Source organism: Propithecus coquereli, unplaced genomic scaffold (genome assembly GCF_000956105.1).
Source record: "Propithecus coquereli isolate 6110/MARCELLA unplaced genomic scaffold, Pcoq_1.0 Scaffold247, whole genome shotgun sequence".
In the NCBI taxonomy this organism is placed as follows: Eukaryota; Metazoa; Chordata; class Mammalia; order Primates; family Indriidae; genus Propithecus; species Propithecus coquereli.
In genome coordinates, this window is record NW_012148030.1 from 1,943,303 (window position 1) to 1,963,975 (window position 20,673).

The window sequence follows — 20,673 nt, forward strand, 5'->3', positions numbered from 1 at the left end:
CCTTCTTCTTCCGTATCACCACCACCACCCTTCTCCCTTTGATCATAGAACACACAGACTTGTAGGTATGTCATTGGAGGAACCTAGCTTTGAAAATAGGCCTTTGTTGGTGGAAGGTACACAAATCCTTCACAAACTCTACAAGTGTTTTTGAATGTTTGACACCTAATCTCCAGCGGACTATAATTATAATTATAATTAGAAAAATTGAAACATTGCCAGAGTCAAGGGTTGGGGAATCTCATGATTCAAGATTTTCAAATAATCCATAACCAAGGCAGAGGAATAATAATCAGATGTTTCACTTCTCAAGCTCATGAGGTTGTTAATTATGATAACTTTAACTTTTATTGGACTCCCATGTTTTTGTTGATTCAAACTCTGGCTGTTCATGATACTAACACATTTCTGTCTGAGAAAAAAAATCCCTACATTTGGTTTGTTGGTGGCAGAGTGCTCATATGACAAAACCAGTCCCACAAACTCAGCATAAATGGTGATCTCAAACTTCTAAGCTTAAGAGTAAGAAGTATCTTCTTCATGAATCACTAACTCTCAAGGCTGGGAGGCTAGTTCAGTGACGTCACATCTCTGTTCAGAGTTGAATGTGTCTTATTTATATCACTGAAGTGTCTTTTTACACCTCTAAAGCTTAAAGTTTATGTGTTTTCATGGAAATGGACCCTCGTGGATTTATTCAGCAAGCATTTGTTGAGTGTATACCCTGGGCTGGCACTGGTTTCTCTGAGACAACTGTGCCACTGTTGGCTCATGAACCCATGGCTTCAATGGTGGCATAAAATATGAGGGGAGAATCAGAGTAGTACATGCCCTTGGTCTGCCCGTGTCCCCGTGGGACCAGCTTTTAATGATACCAGAGAGACTTGAAAAGTATAACATGAAATAAAAATTATTATTTATCATTATGTTACTACGTTCAAAGCATTTCCATGTTTAGACTCTGGAATATGTATCAACCTAATACTTTCTCTCTTGCCCCTCTCTCCCTGTCTCTTTGTCTCTTGGTCTCTGTCTTCTTATGGGCTCTATTTCAGTCGTTTGATTAGCTACAAAGCAATATTTTCTTGGTTGGAGACCTTTCAGGGCTTTATGATGTTTCCTGCATCATAAATTCAGTCTCCCATTCAAAATATTTAATGTCTGCTTTACTAGAGTAGGACCTTGTGAATGTGGATCACTTTGTGTATTACTTTCAGAGTAATTATATCACCTTTCTGGATCCTTTTAAACACGTAGTGAAGCTTTTAAAACAGTTTGTAAACCTAAAGTTCTGTGCAGTTTTAAAGTTTTACTATATTTATTATCAGTTTTTTTAAACACAAATGTAAGTAGTTGATTTTTTTCAGCATGTCTTATGCTGTACACATTTCACTTGTAACATTCGTATGTGCCTGTTTTAGGTCATATGCTATAAAATCAATCATACATCTATACAAAATACATGTATAAAAGCTATATAAAACATATGTTTCATCCCCTGGTGAAACAACCCAGGGGATATCTGAGGTTTAAAAAAAAAGGAGAAGTATATTAAATTAATCTTGGACAGTATTTTTCTCTAAATATTTAAATTGTTATGAAATCAAGCCCTTTACTAAAATGAAGAGGAAGAAAAATATACTCTTGAAAAGCAGTGATCCAAACTACTTGCTAAAGCTTTAATATTTTTAGATATGTGGTAGATTCTGGATCTTAATTGCATGACTGTTGTTATTTCTGGATCACACATACCTTACGTCTTGGCAGACTCACCATGCTATGAAAACTCATTTCCTTGTGACTTCAGATTAATGGTGAATGAATGAAAGAAAAGAAAAAATTTAAATCTCTCATAGCAAGCAATGCTGGCACTATAGCCAAGTATAATTTTCACTGTAATAATAATTGCACCATTTATTTTAACCTTAGTGTTTTCTCTATTTACATTGAGATAAAAATGTTTCATATTTCCTTAGGTTATCACTCACTATCATCTTTGTGTAAAAAGGAATTTAAAATAATTTTAACACCTATGTATGTTTGGCTCTTATCTTACACAATGAGAAGTGGTTTGGATAGAAAAAATGACTTACACACTAAGAATTCATGTTAACCTTAAAGCAGAGTCCTGAGTATGGCTAGAGAAGGAATCTTCACTGTAGCTCTTTTCAATTCTGAAATGTTTCTCATTTTTGTTATTTCTTTGGAGATATTGGTTGTACTAAAGAAAGAAGGAGATATACTCATGTTTTTTTGTGTTCGTGTCTGTGTATATATGTCTGTGTTTTGTGAAATACCTGGAAGAAATCAATACATAGCATAATTGTTTATGATTTATAGTAGAATTCAAGGTGAATTTGATGATAGATTGAATTTTATTTATATTAACCTTTACCTACCAGTATTCTTTGCTGATATTGAAGTAGAGCACAAACCCTTTATTAAACACTCCAACTACAACTACTTTGGGTCAAGACTGTACTAGGCGCTTTGCATATTTTGCCCCTAAACAGTGCAGCATTCCAGTGAGATATAAAGCTTTGAAAGGTTAAGTTACAGAGGTACAGAGCTATAAGGAGCTAAGATGAGATTTGACTCCTGTTTCATATGACATTAAAGCCTGTGTGTCTTTCTTCTAAAAATGCTTCATATTCTAAGAGTTGGAACAAAGAGAATATATCAAGAGAGGATTTCGGTGTATATCAGGGTTTGGAAGTTATTTCTGAAATACTAGATGCTTTGATACAAACTGCTGTCCTCATTAGCTTTTCAGTAGGCATTACTCGGGCAGAGCTCATGCCCAGGAGTACTCAGACTTTCATTTTAGTTTGCCCTCCATTAGAATAACGCAGCAGTCAGCATCCATCAGGAGACCACCCCAAAGACTAAGGAGAAGAATGATGGAGCAGGAGGATGGAAGTCTAGATTCTGGGTGCTGCTATGCAGCTGAATTATTTTGTACAAATCCTAGACCTCCAGTTCCTTCATCAGTGCAATGGAGATCATGCTGATCTACCCAGTCTATCTCTCGGGGTTATATTAGGCAGGTCCTATGTAGAAAGCCAATATTTTAAAAAAACATTAATTTATCATTAAGTATTTACCAAGTAGATATTATGTGATTGGCATTGTTGGAGATGGAGCATACAGTGGTGCATGAAACAGAGAAAGTCTCTGTCCTCACAAAGTTATTGTTTTGTTGCAGGATTTAGCTAGTTGATGAATTAATTACAGCATAATGTTTTAAGGGTTGAGGTAACAAAGAACAGGGCACTAATAGGTACTCGAATCAAATCTCAGAGGAGGTTAAAATGAAAGCAAATGATAGTAAGCACTTGTAAGGCAAAGGAGGAGAAGGGATGCGGGAAAAGGAAAGACCTTGGGTAGAGATTTTGTGGTAAAGTTTAAGAGCACATTATTGTGGGAGTGAAAGATTTTTTTTTAAAAAAGGAGAGATTTTCATGTGGTTCTCAAGTCAGCCAGCTAATCTGTGGGAATATGAATCAGGAAGCTGAGGAGGGAAAAGAAACACAAACTCATGTCTGTATGACCAAATTTTGGAAGACAAAAAGAATAAGTGCTGGGGAAGTCCACACCACTTAAAAGGTTTGCCTTACAATATTTTGCCAAATGTGGTATCTGGAGGGAGAACCTTGGCATGTACCAAAAATGCCAGAGACACTATTGTAAACAGGGACCTGGGGTGTGGAATGCAGGCTCTGTCTGGAGTTCAACGACAGGCATTCCCAGCCTGGGAAGGAAGGCTCTGTCGGGAATTCTATGACAAGAACCCAGCCTGGGAAGACACGGGCTGCACTAGATCCACATAAAGAAAAACCTGGGCATATGTTGCAAAAGCAGAGGCTTGAAAGCGAGTCTCCATGGTTGTTGATCTTGAGATAAAGGTCCTAACATGGGTAAACACCAAGGTTCAAGTATTTTGTGGCCTGAATAGGGACTTTCTTCTAAATAGAAAAGCAACAGATGCCTCACCCAGGATGTCCTAAGGGCTAGCTGAGTCAGGCTATGACCAAGAACCTGTGATTCTTTGATACTTAGAAAAACTAAAAAAAGAAAATAATAAAATCTAAATTTTGATTCTAGACCTTAAAATTCTTACCGCAAAGATTATTTTATCTCTTTTTTAGATGAAACTATTAGGCTTCAGGAAGACTCAAGTAGATTTTTTGGGGTCATTGGGGACGTTGGTTGGATTTTGCCAAAGCCACTATATATATTTTTTCTTAATGCCATTTTTGCCCAGTAACAATTGAGAAAAAGTCAGTCAGATAATGATATATTTGTGCTCCAGCTGTGTGCCAAAAACTGTATTTAGTTGTGTGTGACAATAGCTTGCAAGCTGTGAAGCCCAAATTTCTGAAGCAAGTTGAGTCTCTCTGTGTAGAGCAGAAGAGTGAATAGAGATGGAGAAGCTTAATTGGGAAACTTTTTCAGGAGAAAATGAATCTAAGAAAGTGTCTCTTCCCCTCTTGGACTTCCTCTCCCTTACCCCCTCATGTCTCTTCCATGAGCTGAACTATGTAACCATATTATTTGTCATGCACTTCTGAGTATGAAAAGGGATATTGTTAACAATTACGCCAGGCCAAAAGGCATCAAGGTGACATGGGGTCACCTTGGTTTAACTTCTTGTGCTCTGTAAAGGACTTTACAGATGCCACCTTGCCCCTCGACCCTGTTGGAAGCAGTCCTCATCCTCTGTGTTCCCATCACACTCTGCAGCTATCTTTGACGTAGTGCAGACCACATTGCCTCTCAGTTATTTGTGCCATGTTTGTCTCTCCCGCTGAACTGTGAGCTCTTTGAGGTTGAGAGCTCTGTGTTAATCATCTTCACCCAGTATCTCCATTCTACAGCCGAAGGCCTGGCACAAAGGAAGTGCCCAGTCAGAGTTTGATGATGAGGAATACATTAATAGAAATATTTGGAAGGAGATAGGTGACAGCATTGGTGAAGAAGACTGGAAAATTATTCCTGGTACAGAGAAAGGAAATATAGTAACATGTCTAATAGCATAGAATTGCTCACAATGATCACGAGCAGTGTTGCAAATAATTCCGTCTTTGTGGGATGGAACATTATGGGGAGGAGAATGTCAAGAAATGAGCAGGACTGGGGGAAGAGCCAGAATGGGTGGAAACTATAGATTGTCCAAGTCTCTTGTTTGGTGGCTGCTCTGAGGAGGGGTATTATGTGTAGAAACATGGATACTATATTTTGCTGTCCCCCTAATGCAATGGATTGGATCCTAAGCTTGAATTTGAGTTTGGAGGAATGTGTTTGGTATGCATTAAAACTTGAATGATAAAAAGAGAATAGCTTCTCAAAGAATTTTGGTACTTCTGCTTCCAGCTGAAACCAGGAAGTTCAGAGGCAGCAAAAATGAAAACAAGGAAAACATTAATGGATATTTTGAACCTAGAAAAGGTTTGGTTTGAGTTTTGAAGGAAAGTCTGAGTTGGTTAACAGCCCTCAAGTACTACTGTTATGATTTGCTGGCTTTTTATTTGTTTATTATATTTCATTTATTTAATAGTGTCATATTATGTTCTAATTCTTCGGGGTGGGTCCCTAAATTTGGCAGCTTAACCAAGGCTTCTGCATTTACTGCAATGCTGAAGAAGCCAAACTACCCAGAACAGGCTTGTGTTGTAATGGCGTGGGCCACTTTGCCTCAAATCAGCAGTTCTACTTGGGAGGGTCTTGCAAAGTATTCCACAAAGGGTTTTCTCCATTACTTGCATAGAATGGTAACACTTTATTTAAAGCAACATGTATACATAATTTAATAAGTGATTGCCAGAAGTTATTTTCTCTATTAGAAATAACAGTAAAAAACAATTTTTTAAAAAATTACCACTTATGGAATGGTAAAATGTCTAAGCTTCAATCTCTAAATTTTGGCCTGTAGGGACCCCAATTTCCAAGCATCTATGGAAGTTTTGACTTTAGCCTAACCAAAGTGGGCAGATTAAGCTCCAGGCATTTATTGTGAGTGTGGAATGGAGGTTTGCATACTGAACTCCCACGTCATCTTCAAAAAGTAAAGTTTCAGACCTTTTCTTCCTAACAGGAACACTTTCCCTTGGGGGTCTGAATCTGCATTCTGGGGTCTTTGCTGAGTTCTTCGGCAACTGATGTATTTAAAGGACCCTCTTGAATACCCACTTATTTTATCTATACATGTTCCTTTAAGTACTTACCTAAAGAGTTTTCTTCCATGTGACAAAGCTGCTTGTTTTAAATGCTCATTACTACTCACTTTTTATGCTAAGAAAATGCATATTCAAGTTGCAGTTTGCAAATAATGATCAAAGAGAGCCTTCCTCTTAATTAAATCACTGGTTAACCTGATAAGCCTCATCAGGGGTCAAATTAATTAATTCTATAGAATTCCAATTCCATTGGCGTTCCTTTTGGCCAAATCATCTCAAAATTTACTATATAAAGTTTCCTTCCTATTCAGATTATAAATTCTTTACAACTGAAGAAAGCATTAACATAAATATGGCATTTACCGTTATAACTTTGATAACTGCAAACCTTGACCCATGCTTAGGTGATCAGATAAATCACAAAAGTATTAGGAAAACTAAGTTGATTAAATTAAGAAGAAGGTGCTATATTATTAATAAGCAAATTTTAGACAATCTGACTCTCTTCCAATGTTTTTTTAAATGAGGTAAAGTTTGATATGTGGTTAACACAGTTTTTTTTTTTCTTTCCTAGAGAGACATCTCCTTTATGGACGACCTGCAGTGCTTTATCGGACCAGATATGATATTTTATATCATACTGACTTTGAAAGTGGTTATAGCGAAATATTCCTAATGCCCCTCTGGACATCATATACTGTTTCCAAACAGGTTGTTGAGAAAATTGGATTTTATGTTCTTCATTTTATTACATTCCTTGCATTAATACAATGAATGCTTGCTTAATAGAATCTTGTCTTGGAAAATATTTTAGTTTTTCCTGATGAAAGAAATCCTATGTTGGATCTACTGCAAGATATTTTGAACTAGTCATAATTTGATGTTCTAATAATTCCATGGCACTATGTGAAGCATTGAAGGGAGCATACTAATTCTTTTAGTTTGTTTTACTTCGCTTAAGTCGTTTCCTGCTAGTTACAGAGCCACTAAAGTTAGTTTGTTTGTTTTAATAGACTTTATTTTTTAGAGCAGTTTTCGATTCCCAGCAAGATTGAGTGGAAAGTGTAAAGTTCCCGTATACTTTCTGGCCCCACACACCCACGGTCTCCCCCTCTATCAGTATTCAGTTTGTTTTTAATAAAATTTTATTTTGGGGTTTTAGTTTTGATGAAGACGACATAGGTAGGTATATCAGGAATAAGAAAATTTTATTTGGCAGTTGAGCTTTGTTTTACATTTCTGAGTACAAAGGAAGAGAACACTTCTATTACCCAAAACACAGCTTCATTTTAATTTGTACTGTGTGCATATATGTGTGCTTCTGTACGTACTGTGTGGATGTGTGTATTTTTTTTAAAGGAGATATGTCTATATTATTTCTTAGGGTGTTCTTTTTAAGTTACCTTCTGTGAATCCTATTCATTATTTAAACAGCGGGATTTCTGCTTTATATTCTCCTCTATATTGGTGTTTCACTGAAGACTTTGGTAAGAGCATTCTGCTGCTAAAAAATAAGAGTTTGGAAATTATTGGCTTTTATGGTATTTAATTGTAGGGACTTTTTTTAAAAAAAGAGTCGGAACATCAGATTATAAACTCTAGTAAAAGCTAGGAGGGGTTTTGATTTTGGCTGTTTGTAGCAGAGCAACCTGGCATCAGTATTTCCCTGTTGGTTTGGCATTGTCACTGTGATGGCATTACTGAGCGTCCCTGACTCCTCATGCAGGCTGAGGTCTCTGGCATTCCCGAGCATCTGACGAATTGTGTGCGGCCTGACGTCCGTGTTTCTCCGAGTTTCAGTCAGAACTGTTTGGCCTACAAAAATGATAAGCAGATGTCCTACGGATTCCTCTTTCCTCCTTGTAAGTTATAGAGTCTCAGGATCTGAAGCTTCTAGAGGGATGTTATTCTGTGCATTCTAGAGTGTGAAACTTGGTATTTAGGATTTCAGAGTCACGTGTTTTCTTCAAGAGGAGCACTCTACAGATTGTAGAGATAAACTTCTGTGGGATCCTTCCAAAATCGGCCAAAAAATGACCAGCTTTCAAAAATCCCATTCTCCAGGAGAATTCTAAAGTACAAGGGACTCTTCTGTGTTCCCCCTCACATCATTAAATGAGACTCCAAAAACAAAATAGTAAATCATTAAGACATTAGTCCATTAAATAATGCTATAGAGGGGCTCTCTTAAGAACACATGAAGCCCTTTAATTATCTCTCATTATCTCGATGACAGTTTTTTAAAGTCTAAATTGCACTAATGAAATCAAGGAATTCTTTTACATAATGGTTGGTAGACTCAAGAACTAGGTAGGAAGGAAAAGCATTGTAAACGATTTTTGAGAGAGAGCTATTGAGTGAAAAAGAGAGGCTGAGTAGGGGGTGGGGGAGTAGGAAATGTATAAAGGAGTTAGTGAGTAGGAATAAAAGAGTAGATCCATTTACTTCATGCTATTTGAACCATTTTAGAAAATTGCTTTTTTGACTGATGTAGATTTTGGTAAGCAATGTACGCTATTTGTTCCCCTAATGCTTAGATCTGAGCTCTTCTCCAGAGGCTAAATATGATGCATTCCTTGTAACCAACATGGTTCCGATGTATCCTGCTTTCAAACGTGAGTCCAGTATTTACCTAATACACTGTTATTTATGAATACAAATATTTCTAAATTTACCACTTGCCTTTTCCACCTTTATATTAATTTTAATAATAATACCTTTCATGTATATAGCCTGTATACTTTTTGAGGACCTTTCATATACATTCCCTATTGTTGATCTAAAATTTGAATCTGTGAGGAAGGTTGGCAGTTTATCCCTTGTTTATAATTAAGAAATGGACATCACAAAAAGTGGCCCAGCTCATGAATGGTAGAAGCTAAACCAAGTTTCTGTTTTTCTTTTAATCTGCTGCTATTTTTATTTCAAAGCTCATTAGTTTGATGGTTAAAAGGATCTTTTTTTGTACTTTTGAGGCCACTTGACCTTTAGCAGCGTCTATATTTATTTATTGGACATTACAATAAAAGCCACTAGCACCTCTCTCCTTTGGGGTTATGATATATTCTGAATGTTGACCCTGAAACCCAAGAGGCTGAAGTGTCTTTTGAATCATCAGAGCATTAATTTCAGATGGTTTCAGGACTGTGCAAATTATTGTTTTAGTTTCTTTGAACACTTATAATTTCTTTGTACATGACATAAATATTTGTGGGTGATAGTGATATTATGAATTGTATAAGCACAATAAGCTTGGCCCCCAAAACCAAGTTCTTGTTCCTGCAGTGTGACCACTGGCTGTGTGACCATAGAAATGCCATTTAACCTCTCATTTGTGAAGTTAAGAGATTCGATTGCATGACATCTAAGACTCATTTGGATTTACGACTTAATTGTCTAATGGCCAGAACAATTCATTTTTTATTTCTGATAACAAAGAATTCATTCTTTCATCTCTCCATCCATCTATCCATCCATTCATCCTTTCATCCACCCACGCAGGCAAAGATAGAGAAAACGTAATGGAGTAGCTTTTACTTTCTGTTAGTTCATTTACAGTGAACAGACCTAAATCCTTATGGGAAAGTAGGAAAAGGATGCACCCATACGTGATTCAACGTGGCAGAGATACTGTGATACAGGGCTGAAATAGAATCTCAAGACAGGAACGAGTGATTGTGGAGTGTCATCTATAATGGAATGTCTCCCCAGCTTAACACTGGAGAAGTGGCCCACACAGCTTAGACAAAAAAATGTTTATGTGATGTCCTAGTTAGTAAATGAAGGTTTATTCAAAGATAGAATCCGTTGCTTATGAGTGAAAAATTAAAGTCTGCTTTTAAAAGAAGGTTTCCTGGTTTGTTCTCAGACCCAACTGAAAAACATTTCAGAAACTCACATAGATACATTTATCACACTATTACACGGAAGGCAGCTTCATTTAATTTCCACAAATCAGGGTTTCCTGGATTTCTTTATTCTTTATTGATGTGTTTTTTGACCAAATGGTAATAAAGGAAACACACGGTACCACCCTGAGGCTGGTATGGAAAGGGCCTTTCACAGAGAGCTGGCTGTTCTTCTTCACTAGAGGAATGGTTTTTTCACATGCCACGTTTCTGCGGGTTTGGCCTTTTGACTGTTCTCATTGTTGTTTCTTTTCCTCTCTCCCTCTCCATTTTTTTTTTTTTTTTTGATTGCTCAAGTTAACATTTGAACTTCTCTCTCACTGTCCAGCTTCTTTCTTTACCACAAATAATTATTTAAGGTATTTTGGCTCTGGCGAGTTGCTCTGCCATTCTCACCCAGAGCAGAATATCAGAAGGGATAGAGGACAGTTGACGCCCTCTGAGAAAGATGGCCATGTACTTTTTAGTAAGGGGAGGGAAGAAGAGATAAAAGCTGGAAAATCACAACCCTTATGTAGAAGAGAGCATGGCGAGTTGGAGTGAATATTTCAGAACCAACTCATTGCTTGCCTCCCTGTCTTCTTCTGTTATTCTTTTCTTTTGCCTTTCTCCTTTTCCATTCTGCTCCCCTCATGCCTCCTTGCTTGGTCATCATGTACATTACAGCCAGAGTGGACAAGGAAATCCTCTGCAGGGGGTGACATTAAAAGTGAGAAATGAGTAATAGAGGAGAAACCAGATAAGCACAGATCAGGGGATGAGATTTTCAGGCAAGGAGAAGAGCAAACGCAACTGTTCAGCCTGGAGCAAGTTTGGCAAGGCTGGGGGACAGAAAGATAGCCTTGCAGCTGAGGGGGAAAGGGTAGGAAGTGAAGTCATGGAGGGAGGCAGAGGCCATGGTGGGAAGTTGGAAACTATCTGGAGTGTTAGAAATGGGTGGTGTTGGGGTGGGGGTTGTGGGAGATATGATCTGATTTATGGTGTAAAAGGATCCATCTGGCTACTATATGGAGAATGGGCTACCAGGGAAGTCCATTTCTCACAAGGAGCTCAGGAAGTAGTCTTTTGTGGCAGTTCACTTCAGAGAGGATGATAACTTAGACCAGGGTAGAGGCAGTGAAAAAGGTGAGAGGTGGTCAGATTTGGGGTTATTGGGTTGTATTTTGGTGACAGCACTGACAGGACTTGTTCTCATGTGTATGAAGTAAGGAGAAAAGGCAAGGATGACTCCCAGGATTTTGGCCTGAACGTCTGAGTAGTGTCAGAGTGTTGACATGATCGAGTAGGTGAAGGTTGGGGCAGGACTGGGAAGGAACATCAAGATTGTGTTTGGATAATATTTTGCTTGCCGTGACTATTTGGTATTCCAGTGGATTATCAGATGGGTGGTTGGATAATATGTTTGGAACTCTGTGGGAAGGTCAGGGCTAAAGACATAAACTTGGGAACTAGCATATTAAGGAGATCATGAAGGAAGAGAAGATAGAGTAAGGCCTTATTTTTGATTACTCAGAAATGCCGTATGTCCTCTTTTGCACATACTGTTCCCTTACTTGGCCTCCACTTCTTTGTCTAGGAAATGCCCCCTACTTATCCATCCCTTGGTAACCACTTCATCTGGAAATCCTTCCCATACTTCTTGGACTAGGTTAAACACTGCTATCATTGTTTCATAGCTCCATATATTTCCCTTTGCTGGTTTATAAATAACACACACACTGATAATGCTTTACGGTGAGCTCTTCTCATGAATCACAACAGTTCTATTGTCTCTTGGCTTATAACATTTGGCCTGTAGAATGCACCCTGGACAGCTTTTGGCCAAAGTCAAAATGAGTTTTGTTCACAAAGAATTGATTTTTGTCTTTGCGCAGGGGTCTGGAATTATTTCCAAAGGTTATTGGTGAAGAAATATGCCTCAGAAAGAAATGGAGTTAATGTGATAAGTGGACCAATTTTTGACTATGACTACGATGGCTTACATGACACAGAGGACAAAATAAAGCAGTAAGCGTTTTACTTCTACTCAGCATGTGATTTCTTAAATTCCAAGATCTCAACTCAAGGCTGTTTTTCAAATATTCATGTACTAGAGGAAAACTGATACCCCTTAAATGTTTTTCTCTTTGAATCTCCTTTTGAATTCTTCAGTTCTTATGATTAAATGCGGCATTGATGGTTGGAATGGAATTTTGGGATTTGTGGTAAATAAATGCACTTTTCTGTTCCGTGAAAGAATACGTAACGAAGATTTTAAAATATATTCAACAACTCTTCTGGAGAGATGATCATTTCCACTCAGCTCCATTATTTTTGGGGGATGGGGAGAACTTTGGAAATCCCTTAGATTTTCTGAGTTAGTACATCGCAGTAGGAAATTGCATATAGATTTTGGTTGAATCTGGTTGCCTCTGTCTCTCTCCATGGTGATATTGGGCATATGAAAGAATAAGGGATATTCTGGGCTTGTGAGGAACTCACAGTCTAGTGGAAAAGACAAGAAAATACACATGCCAACAAATTCAGAATCAGTTGTAATTTAATTTTATACATGCATGAATCAATAAGAGAGCAACACAGAATATTAGGGTTTAGTTGTGATTTACAGATAATTAGAGAATAAAATGCTATTTTAAAAATACAGATGTATAAAATAGAAGTTATATTACTGCTTTTCTAGTCATTAATAAGAGAAATTTTATCTTAATTGTACATTTATTTTGTTGCCGATCATTGTTATAGTTTTTTATCTAACATAAAGTTATTAGCTTAATCATAATTTTAATATTTGGAAAATGGTTAAAATTAAGATAATAGAAAACCAGGCAAGGAATTGTGAATTTCTGTACACTGCTGTACTGGAAAAGATTTTTTATACCTCTAGACTCATAACCAGCACTCAGGCCTTAGTACTTCTTTTGGTAAATGAGTTCTTTGTACCAAGTTTAATATCTCATTGTAGCTTGAAAAGGCTGTTATTCTCCTAGCTCCAGTGTCTTCTGCCTCTGGTCCATTTTATACAGCTCTATGAAAATTACCTTCCTGAAATATAGATATAATAATGAATGACACTCCCTAACACAAAAATCTTCACTATGGAGAATTACTGCCTAAACAATAGTGTCCAAACTCCACACCCTGGTACTCAGAACCCACCATAATTTGGCTTTTATTGACTCTTCCAACCTTTCATTTCTACTACATTGATCTGTTAACCATTACCTGCCTCCAAGTCTTGGACTAAGCATTTTTCTTTTTTTGCCCGGAATTATCTTTCTCACTCTGTCAGGTTGAAGAAGTGAGGGGATTCCAGGCAGATAAAACATTATGTTCAAAGACATAGTAGTGGGCTAGTGCTTAGAAGGGGCAAATGATTCAACTGAATGGGAATTAATTTCAGTGACATTGGCAATATTGATTGGTCATCATTTAAAAGAGAAAGCTTCTACATCAGTTGTGACTTTATTTTACCTTCCTGTTTCAGGTATGTGGAGGGCAGTTCCATTCCCGTGCCGACACACTACTACAGCATCATCACCAGCTGCCTGGATTTCACTCAGCCTGCTGACAAGTGTGACGGCCCTCTCTCTGTGTCCTCCTTCATACTTCCTCACCGGCCCGACAATGACGAGAGCTGCAATGTGAGTTCACGGAGACAGTCCTTTAGGATTTGCTTTCATAGTTAACCTTTGTTTCTTAATTTATATTTTCATCGTTGAAGTAGAATTCACTTACTATAAAGTGGTGTACTGTACAACAAAGTAGAAAGAAGAGAGGACCTAAAGAGAACTTTGCCTAACATTTTATTTCTATGTTCAGATTTGACAAATGATAGAAGTGCCTGAATGTTTTTATTTCTTTTATTTTCTTTTCTGTTTTGACTTTTTTTTTAAATTTCAGCACATTATGGCAGTACAATGTTTAGGTTACATATATTGCCTTTGCCCCACACAAGTCAGAGCTTCAAGCATATCCATCCCCAGATGGTGCACATGGCACCCACTAAGTGTGACTATACCCATCCCCTCCTCCCCCTCCCACCTGCCTGACACCCAATGAATGTTACTACTGTATGTGCACATAAGTGTTGATCAGTTAATACCGATTTGATGGTGAGTACATGTGGTGCTTGGTTTTCCATTCTTGTGATACTTCACTTAGGAGAATGGGCTTCAGCTCTATCCAGGATAATACAAGAGGTGCTATATCACCATTGTTTTTTGTGGCTGAGTAGAACTCCATGGTATACATATACCACATTTTATTAATCCACTCGTGTATTGATAGGTACTTGGGTTGTTCCCACATCTTTGCAATTGTGAATTGTGCTGCTATAAATATTCTAGTGTAGATGTCTTTTTTATAGAATGTCTTTTTTTTCCTTTGGGTAGATGCCCTGTAATGGGATTGCTGGGTCATAGAACTCAGGAAAATCGCAAGAAAAATCAAACAACCCCATTAAAAAGTGGGCAAAGGACATGAACAGAAACTTTTCTAAGACTAATGGCCAACAAACATGAAAAAATGCTCAACATCTCTAATCATCAGGGAAATGCAAATCAAAACCACAATGAGATATCACTTAACTCCAGTGAGAATGGCTTTTATCAAAAAGTCCCAAAACAACAAATATTGGCATGGATGTGGAGAGATAGGAACACGCCTACACTGCTGGTGGGACTGCAAACTGGTACAACCTCTGTGGAAAGTAATATATAGATACCTCACATTGCTAAAAGTAGAACTACCAAATGTTTTTAGTTTTGCAAAAGGCACACATATTTTGTAAAAAGAAAGTAGAAAATAGCAAAATTCTGATAATTGTTGAAACTAAGTAAGAGGTCATGGGAGTTCATTATATTATTTTCTTCCCTTAAATGGATGTTCGAAAATTTCCACAATAAAAGCTTTTTAAATGCACACAGACATACACACACTGAGAATGAGAGTGAGCAAGAGAGGAATATATACTTTACTAATCAAGTTTTCTTTTCCTACTAGTTATGAGGGAGATATAATAGTCACTCTTTTCTCAAGTAGCACAGATGACTCCTGATTCACTATTTCTCCATGGAGACAGCTGGGAGGCAGGAAGGGATGATAGAAAAGCCCCTAGGTAGGAGGACAGAAGCCCTGATCTATGTTCCTGGCCCTGTGCTAATTTGGTACTCAGGGACAAATCACATAAAATCTTTAAGTCTTTTTAACATGATGGAATTGCCTGTGCTCCCAGGTTGATTTTAGAGGTAATAGTCTCTGTGCTTTTGTTTTTCACAGTAGAAGGTGAAGGGATATAATCTACAGAAGAGGATTTTTAGTCAACAAGTATTACTCAAATTCCTAAATTGTATAAGATAGTCTAGGAGAAACAATAGTGTGTTACACATAGTCATTACTTCTAGGCAGTCTACAGGGTGGGGTAGCGAATAAAATTGGTATAGAAATTGCTACACTGAAAAGCTAAGAGCCATGAGAATAGCTTCCATGAAGAATGTCAGCTTCGCAGGCAAGGTAGCTTTTGGCTGACGGCTTCAATCAAAGGTGAAGATTGTGGCTACGAATATTCAAAGCAAAATGAGTGTGCAGAAAAAAATTTAGAAATTTGAAATATGGCCTAGAAAGCTTATTAAGTTTGGCCAGAATATTGGAAATGAGGGCAGTAGTGGGAGATAAGATTTTTTTTTTTTTTTGAGATAAGATTTTAAAAGTTGCTTGGAATCAAATATTTAAAAGCGTAGTAGTAGTAATGGTAGTAACAGTAGTAGTAACAGGAGTCATAGTAGCAGTAGTAGCTATTACCATTTATTGAGTACATGTTATGATCCAAACACTGTGCAGATTTTTTACTTAAATTATTTCTAATAGTATAATCACTCTATGAGGCAGGTATGTATATAAATGATCTCTCCCTGGCCCTTTTATTATAACTGTTGAGAAACCTATAGCTAATAAAGGGAAAGTATATTGCATGGTTACTTGGTTAGTCAGTAGGAAAGCAGAGTTCTAGATTTAAGGCCTCTGACTCCAAAATCCTGTCCTCTTTCCAATTTACCAGACTTCTATAATAGAACCTTGGGACGTTAGGAACTTTTCTTACTGCTCAGGCATTAGATAGCCAAGGAGAATGTTTAATCAGAAAAGCAACGTTTTAGGCTGGGTACGTGGCTCACACCAGTCATCCTAGCACTTTGGGAGGCTGAGGGGGGAAGGTGTTCAAGATCAGCCTTGGCAATAGCGAGACCCTCTCTTTACGCAAAATAATTAGCCGGGTGTGGTGGCACACATCTGTAGTCCCAGCTACTCAGGAGGCTGATCCCAGAGGAACACTCGAGCCCAGCAGTTTGAGGTTGTGATCACGCCATTGCACATTCTAGCCCACAGAAGAATTACAGCAGCATTTTAGGCTCTGCTTTCGGGAGATAAATGTGAATTGGAGGAGGTTGAGTGTGGTGCTCAAAAGGGCTTTGGCAGGATTCACAGGAGTGAGGGTGAAAGAACTTGAACTAATGTTATGGTCCTGGAAATTTGAAAAGAAGGATGGAAGGCAGCAATATTATAACCAAAGGATCAATAGGATTTTATAAATGATTGAATGGAAGGTGGAGAAGTGAGGAAACTGCAAGTGAGAAACGAGCTGTCATCAACTAACTTATTGGCTTGGCCTTCTCAATTTTGGTCATTCATAGCCATAAGAGTAGCTAATGGAGTATCAAGGGGATATATTGCCTCTATAATATGAAATACTCTCTCTGAGCTTCAGTTTTACTAAAAACTTGTGGGGAGGTAAAATTTTTGGAAAAAATCAAATACATATATTATGGAGTGAAATTAAAAATTGCCATGCACTTTTAAGATAAAGCAAAGACTACAAAGACATTTTGTATGTATCATAGGCCTTTTAAGGTACACTTAGATTCCTGGGGATTACGTGTTCAAGTTCTGTCATTAGCGGAATTTGGTGATGGGAGAGTTTGAAAAACACTTTTCCAAACTCAGGGCAAAAGATGTTCTCTAGCAACCCAAATCTGACATCTGAAAAATGAAATCTACCGAAGTCTTCACAAGTCTTTCTCACCCAGTCCTTGCTGGTTTCTGACCGTGCACAGAGTGTGGAGGTATTTCTTGTAGAGTTCATGGCCAGCATACTTCTTACTGAAGAAAACCCTGTTCACATAATTACATGTCTTTGCTTAGAAGTTTACCTTAAAATTGTTGGGGCTTGAATTCATGACCCTGCTTGAGAGAAATTCAAGGAGAAAAGGCAGGCGAAAAATAAATGTCCATAGCAAGAAAAACAATAATAAGTGAGTTCACGGAATGTGCTTTTGTTTGCATTAATTAATATTCTAAGTTATTATTTTTAAAGTTTTTCCTTTCCTTCCTACCTTGGTGTACATGAATTTAAAAAAAAATTATTAGTTTTGCGTCTTGCACTATAGTCTTCATCAGCAAATACTTGTGTGGATTGCCAGCTGACATCCAGGCAGAAGATATTTTCTTCACACAAAATAGCCAGTATGTCCTAATTATGAACTGGAGACCAGATTTTAGTGTGTGAGAACCAGAAGAGAATGCCCCTCCAGTGGAATTGGCAAATCACTTCCCAATGAAAGAAATAGCAAAAGACAGATTTTTTTTTTTTTTAGAATTTTTCTAATCCCAGCTGACCATTATTTAAATTAGGAAAAACCTTTTTACCCCTGTCCACACATTCAAATGACTGCATTTGCAAAGGAAAAATTGGACTGACTGACCATTGAAAAATCAAACAAATGAGCTGAATATAAAAATTCTCCCAAAATACAGCCTCATGCTTGCCCTGCTTACTCTGAGGGGGTCCTGACCCATCTGGAGACCTCCTACTTCGTTAATTATATGGTCACACTGAGGATTGGTCAGCACCGTTGTGGGTAGAGTTATATTTAGGTCTTTCCTGTGAATCACAGAGATGTTGGTTAGGTTGGGTTAGGAGGGTGGGGCACGGAAGGTTAAAATCCTTACTTCCCTGGTCCGAAAAGCAATTTCTTCCCATTTCTTCATTTTGCCTTGGAAGGCCAGAAGTCAGTTTCCTGAACCAACACCCTTGTGCAACACATTTAGCACTGGCACGAGCTGCTATATCCGCCTGTCCAGGTCTGCGTGGGTTGGAGCTTTCCGAGAAAACGTATTGCAGGTTATTGGGCTTTGGTGGCTAGTTCACTGAGACCACTAGTGGTAAAGAATTGGGTGAGGGCCTGTCTGAACGTTCTCAGCCTTGGAACATGCAGCCACCCTTCAGATTGTAGAAAGGCTCTTGGGAACCATTGCAATTCCTGGGGCATTCGTGAATGAAATTATTTGCAAAGGCCTTCTTGCTCCATGTCTGCTAATGAAGGTAGGCACTTCTCCATAATTCACAGGGCTCTCAGAACTTATTCTTTCCCTCAAAAGTGAAAGAAGATATTTTTGAGATACAAAGAACTGCTACACCTGAATTATCTTTTAGTTTTAAGTTGACCATGATATAAGTTGTTCAACGTGGAACATCCGAAGGTCTTTCACCTGGAACTCGTGCCGATGAGGCAGTTTTTGGCAAGCAGCTAAGACAGAAAGAGATTTCCTTCCTTTCTTCCATGGTGTTTCCTTACTTTCTCTTTTTTCCCTTTTCTTTCTTCCTTCTCCTTCTTCCTTCCTCCCAAGGAATGGCAGAAATTAGCATTATTATCCTTGTGAACCAATGAAGAAACTGAGGCCTCGAGAAGTCAAGTAGCTTGACCAAAGTCTCATAGCCAAAAAACACTAGACCCACATTTCTAGCTCAGGCTTCTTGGGCCCCAGGGTGCCAGGTGTACCAATTCGGCTGCTTTAAGTCAAACACATTATTCCAATATCAATTCATTGCATTCTAAGAGATGATGTAGTTGATGTAGTGGGTTTTTTTAAAAAAAAAAAAAAAACTAGGAATGCACACACATAATTTTGTGCATCAGGAATAAGTTCTTCACTTTACTTGGGAGGCAGAGTAGTATTCCAAATTACTCGTGCTCTGTGCTCAACATTGCAATTTGACAGCCGGGAAAAGAAACAAATTACCGAATTCTCCAGGGCCTTTGGTTTTCCTAATTTTGATTTATGTTCTGAGAACCTATTGAGTCAAATGCACTCTCATACCACATGTCTCGTTTATTTGGTACAGCTAATTGCTGTTGAAAATGTTTACAGCCAAGGGCAGGTATTTGTGGCACATTACCGACAGGAATGCGGCAGAGAGGCAGAAAGGCCTGGAAGGAACAACACGCATTGGCTCTGTGTGCAGGAGTGTGTAGAAGTCATTTGTGGACTTAGAGCAAACTGACCATTTGGAGAAGCTCCTCTGGAAAATTCTGACTCTGATTGTGTTCGATTTCCATTGCAGAGCTCAGAGGATGAATCGAAATGGGTAGAAGAACTCATGAAGATGCACACAGCTCGGGTGAGGGACATCGAACATCTCACCAGTCTGGATTTCTTCAGAAAGACCAGCCGCAGCTATCCAGAAATTCTGACACTCAAGACATACCTGCATACATATGAGAGCGAGATTTAACTTTCTGATCATCTTCAGTGCAGTCTTATCAACTGGTGTATATTTTTATATTGTTTTTGTATTTATTAAACCAGAACCTTAAAAAATGTTAGTATTTTAATCCTGTACCAGATCTGACATATTATGCCTGAATGACTCCACTGTTTTTCTCTAATGCTTGATTTAGATAGTCTTGTGTTCTAAGTAGAGCTTGTAATAAATACTGCAGCTTGAGTTTTTAGTGGAAGCTTCTAAATGGTGCTGCAGATTTGATATTTGCATTGAGGAAATATTAATTTTCCAATGCACAGTTGCCACATTTAGTCCTGTACTGTATCGAAACACTGATTTTGTAAAGTTGCATTCATTTGCTGTTAACTATGACAGACATATTTAAGCCTTATAAACCGATCTTAAACATAATAAATCACACATTCAGTTTTTTCTGGTTTTATTTGGATTTTATTTCACTTATAAATTAGAGGGTTTGCTTCAGGTGTATTCATGCATGTAAGGAACACTTTTTTTTTTTTTTGGTGCTGAGCCCTCTTCCTAGTTGCTTCCATGCTGTTTAACTCCAGTGGTCTGGATGAGATGGTTTAGGTACATATCTGTGGGAAATCAGAAGGGCAAAGGGAAAGGGGAACCAGAATGCACTTTCCCAACACATCTCTTTAAAAATATTTTTAAGTTTGGAAGAATAGTCTCTTGATCAAGTTGCTTCAAAACTCTTAAGTATTAGATTAAATTCAACTGCATTAAGCATATATTCTGTACAAGGTATCAAACTAAGAACCATGGAGGATATAAAGAGAAATAAGACAGTGAGATGAGATATAGACATAAGAGAATATGGACGGACACGCTTGCAGCTCTGACTCGGGTGGGGCAAAGGCAATATTTGTAACCTAAACATTTGTACCCCCATAATATGCTGAGATAAAAAAATAAAAAATAAAAAAAGGAAAAAGAATAGACAAAAAGCTGAAAAAAAAAGAATAATAAATGCCAACTGAAAAGTTTTACTAACAATACAATATGACAG

The 20,673-nt window shown here is 37.9% G+C and overlaps 1 protein-coding gene across 2 annotated transcripts in view; it reads left to right on the plus strand.

Moving 5' to 3' along the window:
- Positions 1–20,069, plus strand: part of ENPP2 (ectonucleotide pyrophosphatase/phosphodiesterase 2) — a 95,565-nt gene extending 75,496 nt beyond the window's left edge. Inside the window, exons 20-26 of one of the 2 annotated variants that reach the window (XM_012646561.1) lie at positions 5,374–5,448; positions 6,751–6,887; positions 7,903–8,038; positions 8,714–8,791; positions 11,959–12,091; positions 13,569–13,725; positions 19,479–19,863. In XM_012646561.1, coding sequence (XP_012502015.1) covers positions 5,374–5,448; positions 6,751–6,887; positions 7,903–8,038; positions 8,714–8,791; positions 11,959–12,091; positions 13,569–13,725; positions 19,479–19,649 — 887 coding nt within the window. In that variant the 3' untranslated portion in view covers positions 19,650–19,863. Of the gene's footprint in view, positions 1–5,373; positions 5,449–6,750; positions 6,888–7,902; positions 8,039–8,713; positions 8,792–11,958; positions 12,092–13,568; positions 13,726–19,478 lie in introns of both variants that reach the window. The other variant, XM_012646560.1, reaches the window with a different exon arrangement.
- Positions 20,070–20,673: the final 604 nt, after the last annotated feature.